At 34.4% G+C, this 17,380-nt stretch overlaps 1 protein-coding gene across 1 annotated transcript in view; it reads left to right on the forward strand.

The window, feature by feature from the left end:
• Positions 1-15,760, forward strand: part of LOC132107675 (immunoglobulin superfamily member 11-like) — a 103,580-nt gene extending 87,820 nt beyond the window's left edge. The window contains exons 2-7 of the mRNA XM_059513804.1: positions 2,720-2,883; positions 10,046-10,253; positions 11,471-11,626; positions 12,567-12,689; positions 13,447-13,594; positions 14,973-15,760. Coding sequence (XP_059369787.1) covers positions 2,720-2,883; positions 10,046-10,253; positions 11,471-11,626; positions 12,567-12,689; positions 13,447-13,594; positions 14,973-15,432 — 1,259 coding nt within the window. The 3' untranslated portion in view covers positions 15,433-15,760. The remainder of the gene's footprint in view (positions 1-2,719; positions 2,884-10,045; positions 10,254-11,470; positions 11,627-12,566; positions 12,690-13,446; positions 13,595-14,972) is intronic.
• The last annotated feature ends 1,620 nt before the right edge of the window (positions 15,761-17,380 follow it).

Consider the following 17,380-nt stretch of genomic DNA (forward strand, 5'->3'; position numbering starts at 1 on the left):
TTTATTTATATTTTTTGTTATTTTATCTTTATACTATTTTATATTTCATTTAGATTGTTTCATTCCCTCTTTATTCTGTTTTACATTTTATTTACATTTACAAATATTTTACATCTTATTTATTCTATTTAGCATTTAAATATTTTATCTTATTTGTATTTAAATTTTATCTTATTTGTACGATTCAAGTTTATTTGTATAGCGCGTTTTACAATACAAATCGTTACAAAAGTAGAGTGAAGGCTGCAGGAGACTCCAGGCCGAGCGAGGTGACTTTCCCAATTAAATGCAAGGGATGGAGACGGAGCTCCTCTCCATAAATACAGAAACACACTAAGCAGGTGTCTGAGTGCTCTTTTACTCCCAGCAGCCCGCAGAGAGACGGATGGTGTTTTTCTCTGGAGAAGTCGGGTAGAAACACACTCACACACACTGCAGAATACAGTACTTCTCACTGGAGGAAGATCACTGCGGCTATACAGTATCTGGAAAATAATACTAGGACTATACTGTGCGCTTTTTCTGTATGCATGATATAAATACCCAGATGATGTTCTGTGTTTGCCAAAATATGACATTTGCAACAGAGAACGCAGTGTGAGAAACTGTGTCCCACAATGCAGTGCACTTCATGTGACCTTCCAGTGTAACATCAGCTACAGATTAACATCAGTTTCTTGACTCAGTGTTTGAGCAGTCTGCCAAAGTTAATGCAGTTTTACACTGAATTAAAAATGAAAAAAATATATATATATTTTGCATTTGTCAGTTTTATTTCAAAGGTGATCATTAATAAAATAATTTAATTAGATTAGATAATTAAAACAATTTTAGAAAATCTTTTACTAGTATTTTAGCAAATGTATTTTAACAAGGTAATTTAAAGTTTGCCATTTTTTGCATTTAGTGTTTTTATTTCACAGGTGTTTATTGGACTTTCACTGAATTAAAGATGAACATATGAGATCTTGTGAGTGTTGCACACGGCTCTTTTACATAGATATACTACATTTGCATACTGCATACAGTTTCACATGCTGCTTTTAAAAAAGTTGCAGGTTTTTCAATCATAATCTGTTTTATCAGTCTTTGTTTGTGAGGAGAGGACTGTGAGTGTTTAATTTGACTGACAGAATGCAGTAGTCTGCTGGGCTTTGAACGCTTCTGAGTATGAAACAGGATTACAACACGATCCACAGCTCTGAGATTATGTGTGCGAGGATCCTTTGTGGATTCATCTGAGCTTGACTGTAATTAGGATTTGTGAAATGCATTACATTTACTCATTTAGCTGACGCTTTTATCCAAAGCGACTTACAATTGCTATATATGTCAGAGGTTGCACGCCTCTGGAGCAACTAGGGGTTAAGTGTCTTGCTCAGGGACACATTGGTGTCACACAGTGGATTTGAACCCGGGTCGCTCACACCGATGGCATGTGTCTTATCCACTGCACCAACAATGCAATGCACTTGACTTGACCTTCATCAGATTTGGAGAAATGTAGCATTGCATCAGTTGCTCAGCAATGGATGCTCTGCAGGGAATGGGTGCCGTCAGAATGACAAATTAATTTGTTTCAGATTTTGTTTTCTCCAGATGTTCACTGATGGACTGGAGTGGTGTGGATTATTGTGATGTTTTTATCAGCTTTTTGGACTCTCATTCTGACGGCACCCATTCACTGCAGAGCATCCATTGATGAGACAGACACTGATGCATTGCTACATTTCTTCTTTTTTTATGTGAACTAATTCTTTTTAAGTACAGTTTATCCTGTGCAGTTTGTTAGTATTACATTCTGAGCTGTCACTCACTGATGACTTGCAGCTGGTGAGGATCCGTCTTCCTCCCACATGATTGGCCGGATGATCATCATGTGATATTGTGTAAACGAGGCTTGGGATACACGAGACCGTTCGTCTCTCCTTATTAGAGGCATTGTGCTGTTCATGCAGATGCTAATCCAATCAAATTCATGAATGAGGATGTGCTTTTTTTAAATAAACAATGTAACCATAAATAGCATTGAATAAATAACCGCACCTGGTAAAATCATGTATTCATAGATGATTGCTGTTTCATAATGAGCCTGAGTTCAGATAACACCCACAGACCTCTGAGGACGTAACCCAGTTTAAGATGTTTAATGTGTTTAGCTCGTGAGTGTGTATCATTTGACACAGTGATTGAGTTTGACCTTATCACACCATCAAAACAGGATGTGAATTTTATTTTTATTTTTACCCAGCAGGCATTTCTGAATTTAATAGTTTAAAATTATCCATTGCCTCGTTTTAATCTAGAGTCAGAGCAAAATTATGTATGTGCATTCCGTATGTTTTTTTATTTTTTATTTTTGCAAATTTAATCTACATTTATACTGCAATGTTGTTCAAATTTCATTTTTAAAATTACAATTTCAGTGTTGTTGTTTTTTTGTTGGTAAAAAGTTATAATAAGATTTTGTGTGTTAACATTTATTAATCTTATTTAATGCTACATTATTAAAGGTGTCCTGCACCTACTAGAAATAAAATATATATAAGAAATTATATCTAGTGTCTGAATATTTTTTGGTTTGAGTGTATATTTTTATATCATTATCATTCTCAATAATTAAGTTGAGTGTATTTTTTACCCGGTTGGCAGTGTTTGGTGTGTTTTATACAGTTTTTTGACTTGTGTGTGTGTGTGTGTGTGTGTGTTTTCTCCTCAGTGTGTGTGCGTGCGCTGGAAGTGACTGTGAGTCAGAGCAGCGTTCAGGTGGCCAGAGGTCAGGCGGCTGTCCTGCCCTGTACGTTCACCACCAGCGCCGCCCTCAATAATCTCTACATCATATGGATGGTCACACCGCTGGCCAATGCCAACCAGCCGGAGCAGGTGATAAACCAAACCTCACACAGATATACTGACCTTAACCACACTCACATGCACTTAACATCCATATTGTGCTGCATTTTGGAGTTCAGCTGGAAACAATTTAGGAAAGTGCTTGATTATATCCATAAGGCTTAACCCTACCAATGCATTTTACAGTCTGCATGCAACTTTTTTGACGTAGTGGTCTGTAAGCTTCATAACTTAATATGTTTTCAGCTAAAACCATATTGCATCTGATTAATAACCTCTTAGCAGCAAGTGAATGTGCAAAGATTTAAATGTTTTACAGTGTTATCATGCTTTTACTACATTAACCTTCGTTTTTATTATTACAAATTTTGGAAATTCTTTCAAAATTGGTGTGATGAAAGAAAAAAATATTTTGAATATTTGTGACAAATTGTGTTTGAATATATTATTATATGAAATTTATATGAAGATATAAAATGAGAATTACCTTTGACTATTATTTATTTAAATTCCTTTACGCGTATTACTCATTACTCGTCAATTTATGAAACCTACATAGAAACTTTCTAACAAAACAACATCAACATTACTCTGAAACGATTTCAAACAAAATATATTAATTTTACTTGCATATACATGGAATTTCTGATGAAAAATATAAATTTTTTATGCTTCAGTGGTTCATCAATATTTGGCGGTGGAGTGAAATTAAGTCCCAAAAGTGTGTGATTTATAGGAAATAGGCTAAACATAATTTACAGAAGTATTCTTGAGATTAATTTAGCTCCATGGATGTACAAAAGGTCTAAATAGCATAATAGGTTGATTCTCGGGTCAAAATTGACCCAGAATCTTTCTTGTTAACACATTCATTTGATTGAATGCAAGGTCATTGATTTGAATGGAAATTATGTTATTTTGTTGCTTGCAGTGTTGATTAAGTGTTAAATCAATCTTTTTCACATTTCATAGTTTCCACTTTCAATACTTTAGTTTTTTTTTTTCCCTCTCAAGTATCTCTTTCAAGACAGCATGCAACTGTAGACTTCCTGTTGAGATTTCGCACCTTCCCTGTGTTCATTAACAGAATTAAAAAGCTAAAGAGAAGGGCAGAAATCATGAGCATGTAGATCAGGTGCTGGGACGGAGACAGTGATTCATTTACTTAAAAAATGACCGTCATCTGACTTTGTGCATGGATGCAGTTCAGTGCCCCGTAAACATGCACCAGAATGACCACAAACATTCCCATGTTTACTGCTGGAGTATATATGCTGAAATGGCAAATAAACAAGTAAGATCAAGAGAAACTGCAAACCCGGGTCATGGCACCAGAAAAAGGAAGATTATTTTTGCAGGCTGTTTGTAATGATTGTTTGTTTATGACTACTATATTAGAATATAATTAAGCAGCTTGTTCATTAGTACCAGACTAATGAGACTTACCTCGTTGAGAACGGTTGATTACATGCGAGTGCAACTGCACAGTGTTGTTTGTAGCGTTTTCTTTATTTTTCTAAAAAATAATTAGAGAACAGCTCTGCAAGCCGTTTCGTACATCACGTGTTTGCTATTGTAGTTATTCAGAGCAAGATCTGATTTTACACACGAAAGGTCAAGAATTCACACCTGAATAACGTAGCATGACTTAACTAGCGGGTTTAATCACACAAGGCTTAAAATTAACAATCGCCAAGCACCAAATGCGAGGAAAAATGATGAGCTGATGAATATATAAAAGAGTGTTGCTTGCTAGTTGGCCAGTAACTTTTTTATTAATTCTAACAATGCCTGAGAATGCATTATTGTTGTTGTTTATCTTTTATTTATTTACTTAAAATAACAATGCAATTACAATACTTGCATTTGAATATTAGTATTCTAAAAAACATTGTCCTGTTGTTATATAAAATGATAATACTACTAGTAAAAAAAATAATAATATCAAATAAATATTATAATTAATAAATAAATTATTGTTATTGTATTAATTAAAATTATACAATTTAAAAAAAATTATTGTTATAATAATATGATATAATTATATTTAAATAATAATAATATTATTAGTAAATACTACCTTATTTTATATTTCCTTATTTTTTTAGAATTTGATTAGCTACTACTGATCACTTCTACTATTATTAATAATAATAATACAAATAATAATATTTTATTATTAATAACTAATAATATAATAATAATTATTATTATTATGATTATTAGTTATTTATATTATAGAAATAACAAAAGAAATATCACTATAAGTATTTAATATAAAAAAAAACTAATCTGTAAAATAAATGAATAAGCGAACAAACATTTAATAACAATTGCATTGCAATTAGATGCATTTTCCTAAATTTTTCTGCCCGTTATTTTAATAAAGTAATACACATACAGTTTCAAGGTTGGTGAAATGTATTTATGGCCAGTCACTGGCCATTGGCAGGTGTTTGTCTGAATGTTATCTAAATGTTTTTTTTAAATGTAACTACTTGTATCAGAATGTTCAGAGAAACTTTTACATTGATATTTAAATAATGTTTGGAAAATGATACAATGGAATGTCCACACACACATCTGTGCACTGCCCTCTGGGTAATGCACTCATGTTAAAGCTCAGCCTCGGACATGAGTTGTGTGAGCTTTAGCACTGCTTCGAACACAGAGCACAGGTTTATCGCCTCAGCCTTTGATTCCGTCTGATTTATTTTCATGAATGACTGCAGGCCAAACCCCGTTCACCTGCTGCACACACACACACACACACACACTTACCTGTGTGTAACTCTGTGAAGATAACCCAAAAACACACACATATACTAACCTGTCTGTATCTCTGTATATGACCTAAACACGCTCACACACACACACACCTGCCTCCAACTGTTTCAACAAAAAATGCACAACAAACGAATCTTCTGCACTAATTAACCCAGAGCTGCACAGGCCAGGACACAACAGCTGCTCGTTACACAAGCACAAAACACACACACACACACACACACACCAAAATTATACTGTTACACATGCACACGCTATCTGACAAATTCAAAAAGCATTATTGTACTTCTAATCCACTTCATCCTTTTTTTTCTTATTAGTTGCTAAAATGTTACTTTAGTATTATTTATATACTATAGTAATTTAGTATTTATTAATATTTTGAATAATTATTTTGAATTTACTTTATTTTTCTATTTATTATTTTATTTTATTAAATCAGTTTTTTTACATTTGTAATGTGAATTGTTTTTATTTTATTCAGCATTTTAGATGTTATTTAATTTCAAGTCCACTTCATCTGTTTACACTATTATCTAATCAGCGTAATCAGATGCTAAACAGTGTTGTTTTATTATTATTTATTTACCATCATAGTATTCATTAATATTTTAAATGAAATTTTATTGTTCAAATTTTTTGTTTTAATAAAGCTGAAGTTTTAGCAGCTTTGTCATGCTTAATGGCAATATTTTTTATAGAAATATTTGAAAAAATGTTTTAACATTTTTTCATATTTTTTATATTTATATTATCATTAATTTATTTTAATTGCAGTTTTAGTCATTTTTTTTATTAAAACGTATTTCAGTTAGTTTCCAAGACAATATTTCTAATGTTTTTCTAATTAGTTCTTCTGATATATTTATATTTTAGCTTTTTTTCAGTTACTGAATATAAATGTTTTTAGTGGTTTATATGACTAATGCATACTAATAGGTACTGCATTTGCAGTATATCTAACACTGTAGTACTGTATCCCACAATGCACTGCATTTAACATGACCCTCCGTTCCAGTGTGAAGAAAGAAAAGGTGTTTTAATGGTTTCCTGTGAACTCATCTTGTAATTTGGCTTCCAAAAATGAAGACATTTTTTTGATAAATTGGATTAAAAAAGGCAAATTCATATAATTTTCTTCCCATAATCAAAGTCATGTGACAAAAATAGCAACTGCAGTGCATCTGCATGTCGGCTGTATCCCAGCATGCTCAGGTGAGGGATTTACAGTGGCGTATCTTTAGCATATGTGGAGCTTATGATAAAGACACATGCTATCGGCCGTCTGACCTGCTTCTGATCAGATCACCATCTCTTCACGTCCGTCTGTGTTTGCTGTAATCTTCTGCGTTCAGCGGCAGATTAAGACGTCCAGCAGATGTATGTGTGTGTACATGTTCTGCGCAAAATCCTTTCTGCTTTGTTCATTTTGCAAGTTCAGCTAGTGCCTGCTTTTATTCCTTGTAAAACTACTTTGCACTCTTTATTAATAAGAATATTTTATTCTGTCATATGTATGCATGTTTTTCCACAAGTGACTGAATCAGTGAAGAGGCTGAATGGAGGGCGGAGCAGAGGAGATGTCAGGGGGAGGGGCTTAATGATTGACAGTTCGTGATGTGGCCGGAGCCAAGTCAGTTTAGCGCTGATGACCATCTGCATACATGATGACCTCCTTTCATCTCACTGCAAGCCAGTGTGTGGAAATCTGCTTAGTTTTGGCTCTGAAGAGTTATTTTAGTATCACTGAGATACTATTACATTTTTTATTGATATTTGAAATTATTTTATTTTAATTTTGATAACATTTTATATTAAGGTGTTCTTGTTATACAAGTTACATGTACTATTATAATAACAATAAATTATGCATAATTTCATGCAAGTAACCCTAAGGCAAGCCCTCACCATATAGTAAGTATAATTAATTTATATTACTTACTTACAAATTTTGATTTGCAAAAAAAAAAAAATAATTAAGATTTACATTTTTTTATTCATCTAATTTATCTTTTATTTTATTTCAAGTAAAAAAGCATATATGTTTATATATATATATATATATTTTTTTTTTTTGAGTTTACATTCTGAGTTAAGTAAAAAATCGTAATATAAAAATCATAAATAAATAAAAATAATAAATAAGCTATTACCATTTTCTTTTTTCTTTTCTTTTTTTTTCTGCAGTGGAAATTGGCTTACCATACAAAAAAATAAGCTTATCCATAATTTAAGAAATGTACTTAAATTAAAGTTTAAACTACAGATTTAAACTTGAAAAAAGTTTCCAATGAATTTGCATTGTTAAAGTTTTCACTTTCAAAATCGCTTCAAGTGATCATATCTATCATATTTGCATACTGATTTGTGATTGGTTGCTGTCGTCTTTCCTCAGTTGGGGCTTAAAAGATCATTAATACTCAGAAAATATTAGCGAGCTGCTGTGAGCACCAGTGATGCATGGCTAAGCAAACAGCACTAATAAGAGCTCATCCATAATGTGCACTTTTGAGACGTTATGATGAAGAATTAGGCGGCTGATAACATGCATTAGAGCAACACTCATTTTTCTTTTTCTGACATATATACCTATCACTCCCATCTTATCCTATTACACAGCTCATATCTCACACACACACACACACACACACACACACACTGGCTGTGGGGCTTGAAGTGCTGCCTGTTCATTTGTGTGTAAGAATCTCAGAGTCCATGACAGCATCATTTACTGAGGCTCAAACACGGTGTGTGTTTGTGTGTGTGTGTGTGTGTGTGTGTGTGCGTAATCATTCAGTCTCTAGAAGGCCACTGAAACCCTCCCGTGATCACACACACACACTGAAGCAGGTTTCTTTTAATGTGCCAGATCACAGAAGCTTCTAACAAAGATCAAAGTCCTTTAAAAATGCTTTATACTCTCTCTCTCTGTGTGTGTGTGTGTGTGTGTGTGTGTGTGTGTGTGTGTGTGTGTGTGTGTGTGTGTGTGTGTTGAATATTCCATCAGATCTTCTTCTACACGAGCATCTGATGGACATGCTGACACTCAAAAGGCTGAATAATTAAACAATTTTAATAATTGATCATTTGGAAAATAAAATGCATCTTTGTTAAACCTGTTAACACTCACTTTTTAACATCACGCATCAAAATCGACTCTGTTCACTGAAAAAATTCATGTTCCTGGTCTTTTTGGGGCTGATTCATCATTGCACATTATTCTAAAGAAAATAAATAAAAACTTACTTTGCCCAGGTTTATTACTGTTAACTAAAATTACAATCAAACTTCATTATTTCATTAACTGTAATAAAAATCTAATTTATTTCAAGTAATTGTATTACTGCTAAATGTTTACGAACATTATAATAAACACTGTAAACATAGCTAGGCTATTTCAGCTCCCTCACTCCACAACAGATCCTTTCAATTTAACAGTAGCCTATTTAAAAAAAGAACAAGAATTAAAAATATAAGAAGCTATTAACATCAAGCCAAAACGAATTAATTTAGGCTGAAACGAAACTGAAACCAACGTTGCGTCTCTCATTCGACACAAAATCAAATGTTTGTATCGCGTTGTATTTGAATGCCAAAATATTTATTATGTACTTCACTCGCATCCCATTATCCACGTAAAACTAAATGTTTTTCATAACATCACAGCGGTACGGTGATAACTCTTTTTTTTTACTACATATTTAAACTGAACAGTGTGTTTTCTTTCATATGTTTGACTGACTGTATTTTATTATAATAGTGAACTGCATTGTCAAGGTAGCAATGCTTTGTTTTTCTTTCTAGCAATAGAAACAACTACTCCTTTCAGTCATAAATATAATATGAATTGTAAAAGGTTTGTCATTATTTGTGTACATTCACAAAAAAACAAATTTTTGTGCTTTTGTAAAATAAACAAAAACAAATTACAAAAATGTAGGCTACTTGTTGCACAGTTTTTCTTTTGTTTTATTAATTTATTAGTAAAGTAAAAATATGTTTCTGATGTGAATGCTCATGTTCTGTTGTCTGCTACTTTTTGCGCATGTACAATGAATCCCCACAAAACAAATGTTCGTGTTTTTAACGAGTCACAGACAATTATCCTTTCCAATTTAAAATAATCTCGGTTATGAAAAATAACCAAAATGAACATCCCTAATCTTCATGGAACATGATCTTTACTCAATATCCTAATGATTTTTGGCATAAAAGAAAAATGTATAATTTTGACCCATTCAATGTATTGTTACAAATATCCCTGTGCTACTTCTGACTGCTTTTGTGCTCCAGGATCACATATGCATTTGCTTGATTTAATAGTCATATCTGCAGTCCACAGCGTTATGCAAGATCTGTTTGAAGCATAAATGAACTGTGATTATGTTTGTGTTTGTGTTGGCAGGTGATCATCTATCAGGGCGGCCAGGTCTTCAGTTTAGCCAATCACATGAACGGCCGTGTGGGCTTCGTCTCCACCATGCCCAGCACAAGTGCCTCGATCTTCATCAATAACACACAGCTGTCGGACACAGGGACGTACCAGTGCCTGGTCAACAACCTTCCTGACCGCGGGGGGCGCAATATCGGCGTCATCGGCCTCACTGTGCTGGGTGAGCAGTCTCTCACACAAATGTGATAAAGGTTTTTTTTTCTCAGTTGAGATTTATACATCATCTGAAAGCTGATTAAATAATCTTTCCATTGATGTATGGTTTGCTGGAGGACATTATCTGGCTGAGATGCAACTATTTGAAAATCTGGAATCTGAGGGAGCAAAAAAATCTAAATATTGAGAAAATCATCTTTAAAGTTGTTCAAATTAATTCTTAGCAATGCATATCACATATCACTAATCACTAACTAATAAACAGTTTTTTTTGGCTATTGCTACAATGAAGATGAATGAAGACCAGGGTCACATATGTAAAACAAAGCATATTATATACATAACATTACAAGCATATTTTTTCTTTTACAAAAGCAAAACTATGTAACACAAGAGAAAAAAGAGAGAGAGAAAAACATGCAACTCGGAAATCATTTATTTAGCTATTACTCGTTCATATAAAATCTAAAATGATGTCTGTCATTGCAATTAATTAATAGTTTTTAATCTAAATTTTGAATTTTAAATAATTTTTTTTTATTCAGTTTTAGTGTTATTTAATTATTCATATATGATTATAATTTTATTTATGTTTTGAATTGGCTTTTATTTTTATATTTTTAGTTTTCATTTCAATTTGAGTTTTTTTCTTCTGATTTTGCATTGTTTTTTTTTAAGGTATTAGTGTTTAGGTTTCATTTATTTTTTATTAAATTAATTAGCAATTAGCAATTATAGTTTTTTATTTATATTTTGAATTTTATATCTTCAGTTTTTTATATTAGTTAAATCTTTTTGTATTTTTTTGTATTTATTATTCTGTTTTAGTGTTATTTCAGTATTACTTATTTACTATTATTGTTTATTAATTGATTAAATTTGAATGACCTTTTATATTTAAATTATTTATTTCAGTTTATACAAAACATTTATTATTATTTTTTAACATCAACAAAGGGCTTGCTGATCTCTAGTGATGTCTAATTTTTGTAATGGATCATTTGTTGGTAAGGGGTGAGAGATCTGGCCATAGGTTCCCGACTGCTGTTATATATGCATGTACGTAATATGTTACATGTTGGCATTGTCATGTGACCTTCAAACATTGACATTGTCTCGCAGGACCACACTTTTGGCATAAAGTTTAGTTCACAAGCTATTCTGCAGGTTATTAGAGCGCTGATGTATATGAAGCTGATCTTCGTTGTCTGTGCACTGCAGTTCCTCCGTCCATCCCGTCCTGTCGGATTCAAGGTTCGCTGGACGTGGGCAGTGATGTGATGCTGTTGTGTGGTTCAGACGAGGGCATCCCAACACCCACCTACGCCTGGGAGAAGCTGGAGTCGGTACCCAAACTGCCCCACAATGCCATGCAAGGTACTAAACCCCTGCCCGTGGGAATCCCGTTTTGCCCCACGTTCTCGGGTAAATGCACAGCTCTTGACTCCTGCTGTGGCGTGACCTTTGCCCTTCCCGGTCCACCGTGTGTGTCTGTGAGGTGACCTGACCTGCTCTCTCCGAACGCCACGCTTTAGAACACGGCTACAGTCATTGCAATGTGTTTACAGATTTGAAAGAAGCCTCTTCTGCTAATCAAGGCTGCATTTATTTGATTAAAAATAGAGTTAAAATTGTGAAATATTTTACCATTTAAAAGAACAGTTTTTTAGGTGAATATATAGTAAAGAGTAATTTATTCCTGTGATGCGCAGCTGTATTTTCAGCATCATTCCTCCAGTCTTCAGTGTAACACATGATCTTCAGAAATCAGAATAATATACTGAAAGTTAGTTTAATGTCTGTGGATGGTAACGGCACAGTAGCCTTATTCTAAAGACGGTTGTTATATATTTATGCTTTATAAATCAATCAGCTTTCACAGCTGTGAGAGACATTTTCACTTTCTTAAACAGGAACAGATTCAGCTGTGGTGCAAAACTGCGATCATACCGCCATCTAGAGGCAAAATCATTTAACTGCAAAATCACTTTTTCTCGTTTTAATGAAATGTATTGTATTATAATTTATATATATATAGTCTGTGTTATGTACTGAGTGCGATTTCTTCCACAGTCCTACAAAGTACTGTAGTCTTTATTTTAAGAAGCCAAGAACATGTCTGGTCATGTAAACTTCCTTTCTTAATTGGTTGAAATGATTTAAGCACAATCTGTTCAATATGTCATTTTGTCAGCTTTTTTAATCTTGTCATTGTCATCTGTTAATATTTTCACATCAGGAAACCTTCTTGCATTGTCAGTTTATTGCTGGCTGTCACCGATCATTAAGATGTTGTGTGTTGTTTTGTGCTGCTCAGATCAGATGCAGGGTTCGGTCACGCTGAGGAACATCAGCTCCAGCACATCTGGACTGTATCAGTGCACATCATCAAACGCCATCGGAAAGAGCACCTGCGTCCTCAACCTGCAGGTCGTGGCACGTAAGTCTGCAGTTGAATTTAGCAGTTGAATAGTTTATAAAAAAAATTAAATTTCTCAATAATTACCCATCTATTAAACTTAAATTTGCATGGTTTTTTATTTTATTAATCATGTTTTTTTTTTTGTTTGTTTTTTGGTTAATTTTTTATTTAATTTCGGGGGTTTTGTTTTGATTTATTTCAACATACATTATATATATATATATAAAGGCATAAAACAAATGAACTTTTCAAATGAGATGAATGATTACTTTTCGAAATGTAATCAAATAAAAATTGCTACATAAAACAGTTTCAATTTAAATACCAAAAACGTGGAAGAAAAATTGTGATAATACTTTGAAAATAAAGTTTTAGTAATTTTAACATGTATTCCTCTGTATAATAGTAATATTTTTAAGTTAAGTATAAGAACTTTTTGACGGCTTGTAGTGAAGACCGTTTTGAGTTTCTGTGTGTTTTTGACGATTATATTTTGTGGTTTATTATTCGCAAACATATCACAGTTCAATTTCAATTTAAGCAAAAGAATGTCTAATTAACTGAAATCATATTTATAGGGCCCTATGATTTTTTTTTATGTGTTCCTCCAAAATCAGTCGAATTCTACCATTTCACATCATACTGTGAATTCCATTTTTCTGACTTGATTCTGTGTTTTTTGTGGAAGTCATAGTGGTTTTAGGAGCTCATCATCACGTTGAAATGTGTGGTTCTAAACCTCATTAGAGCTGTGTCTGTGTGTGATGTGTGACAGCACAGCCTCAGAGCGTCGGTCTGATCGCAGGAACCATCGCCACAGGCATCCTGGCGCTCCTCATCTGCTCTTCACTGGTGCTCGTCACACTCTTCTACTGGAGAAACAAGAACAAGTATGAGGAGGAGGAGATTCCCAACGAGATCAGGTGACTTCTCATTCATCAGTGACTCAATACAACCACTCACTCTGGGAAAGGTCCATTTGCAGAAATATGACCTTAACAGGCCTGAAATAACCCATTTTAAAACTCTAATTATATGCTGATTTTTTTTAACATTAACTAACATTTATGTGAATATCAGTTAGCAACAATTTAATGTTTTATTTCAGTTATTTTAACAAGGTAACACTTATCATTTGTATCATTGTAAAGTTGTAAGTTTGTAAAAGTTGTAAAAACGCTATTGAAATGTGCTTTTTTTATGTGATTATAACATTAGTTAAAGGTTACACAAACATTTCTCACAACATTCTACTAACTTTTTTACGTGAACATTAATTTTTATAATTCTAGGAATGTTAAAATGTCCAGGTTTTTGTTTGCAATTATAATGTTATTTAATTTGATTATTTTAAACATTCTACTAATTCTATTTTTACCCTAAATATAATGCTATTTGAATGTTTATTTCTTTAAACAGGTTCCCTGTGATTAGAATGTTATGAAAAGGTTACAAGAAGCGTTTTTAGAATGTTCATCAGATACAAATAACCTCTTAAGAACATTCCAAGAATGTTGACCTCGGACCCGTTTTCTCAGCAATATAACATTCATAAAAATAAAAATTAGTTCATGAGAACATTACAAGAATAATATGTGACCATGAAGGGTCCATTTCTAAAATTCTGACATCCTCTGAAGCTGAATAAATCATCTCTCCATTGATGTGTGGTTTGTTCGGAGGACAATATTTGTCTGAGATACAACTATTAGAAAATCTGGAATCTGAGGGAGCAAAGAAATCTAAATATTGAGAAAATCATCTTTAAAATTGTTCAAATGAAGTTCCTAGCAATGCATATTACTAATCAAAAATGAAGTTTTGATATATTTACGATAGTAGATTTACTAAATATCTTCATGGAACATGATCTTTACCTAATATCCTAATGATTTTTGGCATCAAAGAAAAATGTATCATTTTGACCCATAAAATGTTTTTTTTGGCTATTTCTACAATGAAGACAAATGAAGACCAGGGTCACATGTAAAACAAAACATATTATATACATAACATTTGTCTATTGCTACAAATACACCCCAGAGACTTCAGACTTGTTCAGGGTCAAATATTCCAAGAATGTTTCCTCTCAACAATATGAGAACATATCGAATCTTAATAATGTGAGAATGTTCCATAAGCATTAATTATGTTAATATAAAAAAATAAAAGTTTTTGTGAATGTTGCTGTTAGCTTCTAGAACATATTTTTCTACTCTTCCCAGAAATGTCCTCATTTTAAAGAGTATGGAATGTAATATCTTCTGCTGAACTGAACTCTTCCCGTCCCTCCTCACACAGAGAGGACGATCTCCCTCCGAAGAGATCGTCATCGGTCAAAGCGTTCCAAGCGGACGCCTCGTCTTCAGAGAACGACACGCTGACGTCCACCAACACCTACAACAGCCGCTACTGGCACAGCCCCAAACCCAGCTACGACACCGGCTCCTACACGCGCTACAACGGCGACACGCGGCAGACCTTCAGCGGCGCGAGCGCTCCGTACGCTAACGGCAGCCACACCCTGCCGCCGCCCAAGACTCTGGTGGTCACCACAAACTCCGCCCCCTCTCCGCCGGTCATGGCCCGCAGTAACGGCTCTCTGAGCCTCCGCCCGCCAGCCTCCGCGACGCCAGCCGTCACACTCGGACAGCAGCACACACACACACACTCGTACGCCGTGAGCCAAGCCACGCTGGAGCGCATGGGTGCCGTCCCCGTCATGGTGCCGGCGCAGAACAGAGCCGGGTCACTCGTCTGATGATGCCACAAAACTCTTTTATAACCGAGTTCAGCTGATGCCAACTACCACTGCTCTGCGTCCTGCGCTGGTTTTCATAATGCCTGTGTGCTTGTTACTTTCTTCATTTTTCAAAGCGATAAACTGACCCCGAAATCACGTGTTTCTCAACCCCTTCACCTCTTCCAGAGAAAATATCTGAATGTGCATGATGCTTCGTTTGATTCGAATACAGCTTACTGCTTTCTAACACTGGAATCAAAGAGTTCGAGTAGTGGCCCAAATGATCGGAGTACACTAGTATTTCCACCAGCTAGTCAGATCTGATATTTCTCTCATCTTGTAGTGTGTCAGTAGGAAATATCAGTTAACTGTAATAATCCAGTGAGATTTTTAACATGAAGAAACAGATCAAACTGAGACGGAATAAGCAGCCAGAGTCTGTTTTACATTATAATCATTTGGAGTTAACCGTGCCAGCTTTTTATTGCACTAATAAAGCGCTCTAATCAACTTTTTATTGTCGAAAAAGACTGGCGTAAATCCTGAAGAACTGTGGCAACGTCTCTGAGACGCTTCAAGAAACCTTCATGTAGCACTCCAGTACTGTTAAAAGTGTAAAAATGAGGATGCTGTCACATCATAAACAGATTTTCCTTATCAATTAACCTTTATTAACTAAACTAAATCAAGATTTGGTGTGAGCCTCCTGTGCGTTTAACGCTGCACTTGTGCATAGTTTTTCTAGTAGCTTTGTTTCTCAAAGCATCTTCAAGACGTCTCCACAGTTCTTCTGGATTGAGTCTGTCTCAGTTTGATCTGTTTCTTCATGTTACTCCAGACGGACTGATGATGAGCAGATCAGAAACTGAAGTTTCCTACACATGACACACTACAGCAAAAAAATTGAAATATCTGACACAAAACCGTTTTTAGCTGGTGGAGATACTAGTGTTGTAATCATTTTGGCCACAACTATATATACTGTATATGTGTGTGCGATCTGAAGCGGATTCCTCCAATCAGATCTGGCCGCAGTGTTTGACGCTGAAGTGACTGTGGCCTTCGAGTTTGAGAGAAGAGTCTTTCATTGATCTGTCTTAACAATCCTAACTCAACACTACTGACTAGAGCCGTAGTCTACCTCTAAAACACTACAGATCGAGTCTAACCCATAGTGTCGCTCTTATCATGGAGTCCCCTTCAGTCGGGTGCTGCTCTCCGTCAGACAGAAGCCAGCTTCATTCTGATCAGTCCTTGTTTTTTAAATACTGTACATAATGTAACTACTTGTAGAATAGAATTTGAATTAAAACATTCTTTTGCCCAAATCTCGCTTGTGTTTTTCTTTAAATATCTATAAATAGAGTGTTGGGGGAAATGCAAGTTATGTAATCAGATTATTTTTAGGGAGTTACTATGTTGAGAAATAGATTAAAGTTACAGGAGTTGATGAAAGTGACATGTTTGTCTGTTTAGTAAACTTTTTTTTTTTTTTTTAGTGTTCTGCTTTGATTTGGAATAATTATTGTTCAGCCGAAGTGTTTATTTTGATTGAAGAGAGTTGTGTGTGTTTATAAGTGTGTGTGTTGTAGTGCAGTGACGGTTTGTCATCAAGACAGATTCATAAAGAGAAATGTGCTAAAACTGTAAAAGTGAAGCTCCTGTGGACTGACCTTCATCGAGTCAAACAGGGAACTCAAGAAGCTGAGCACGTACTCATGATTATTCAGAACAATACAAAGATCTGTTGAATGTATTCTGTCGAAAACTGGAGAGGTTTTGGGTGTTTAAGTATTCATTTAAAGGTTTACTGAAGACACAAACATTAAGCACCGTAAACATTAAACATTACTAATTGCACTATATGTATTATCATGCACACTAACGGACAGCTAATGTTGGGAGGAACATTGTTTTGAGATGTTTCTAAAACGCTGAAATGTTAGGTTTTCTTGTTTGGGATCTA

Source organism: Carassius carassius, chromosome 28 (genome assembly GCF_963082965.1).
Source record: "Carassius carassius chromosome 28, fCarCar2.1, whole genome shotgun sequence".
NCBI lineage: Eukaryota > Metazoa > Chordata > Actinopteri > Cypriniformes > Cyprinidae > Carassius > Carassius carassius.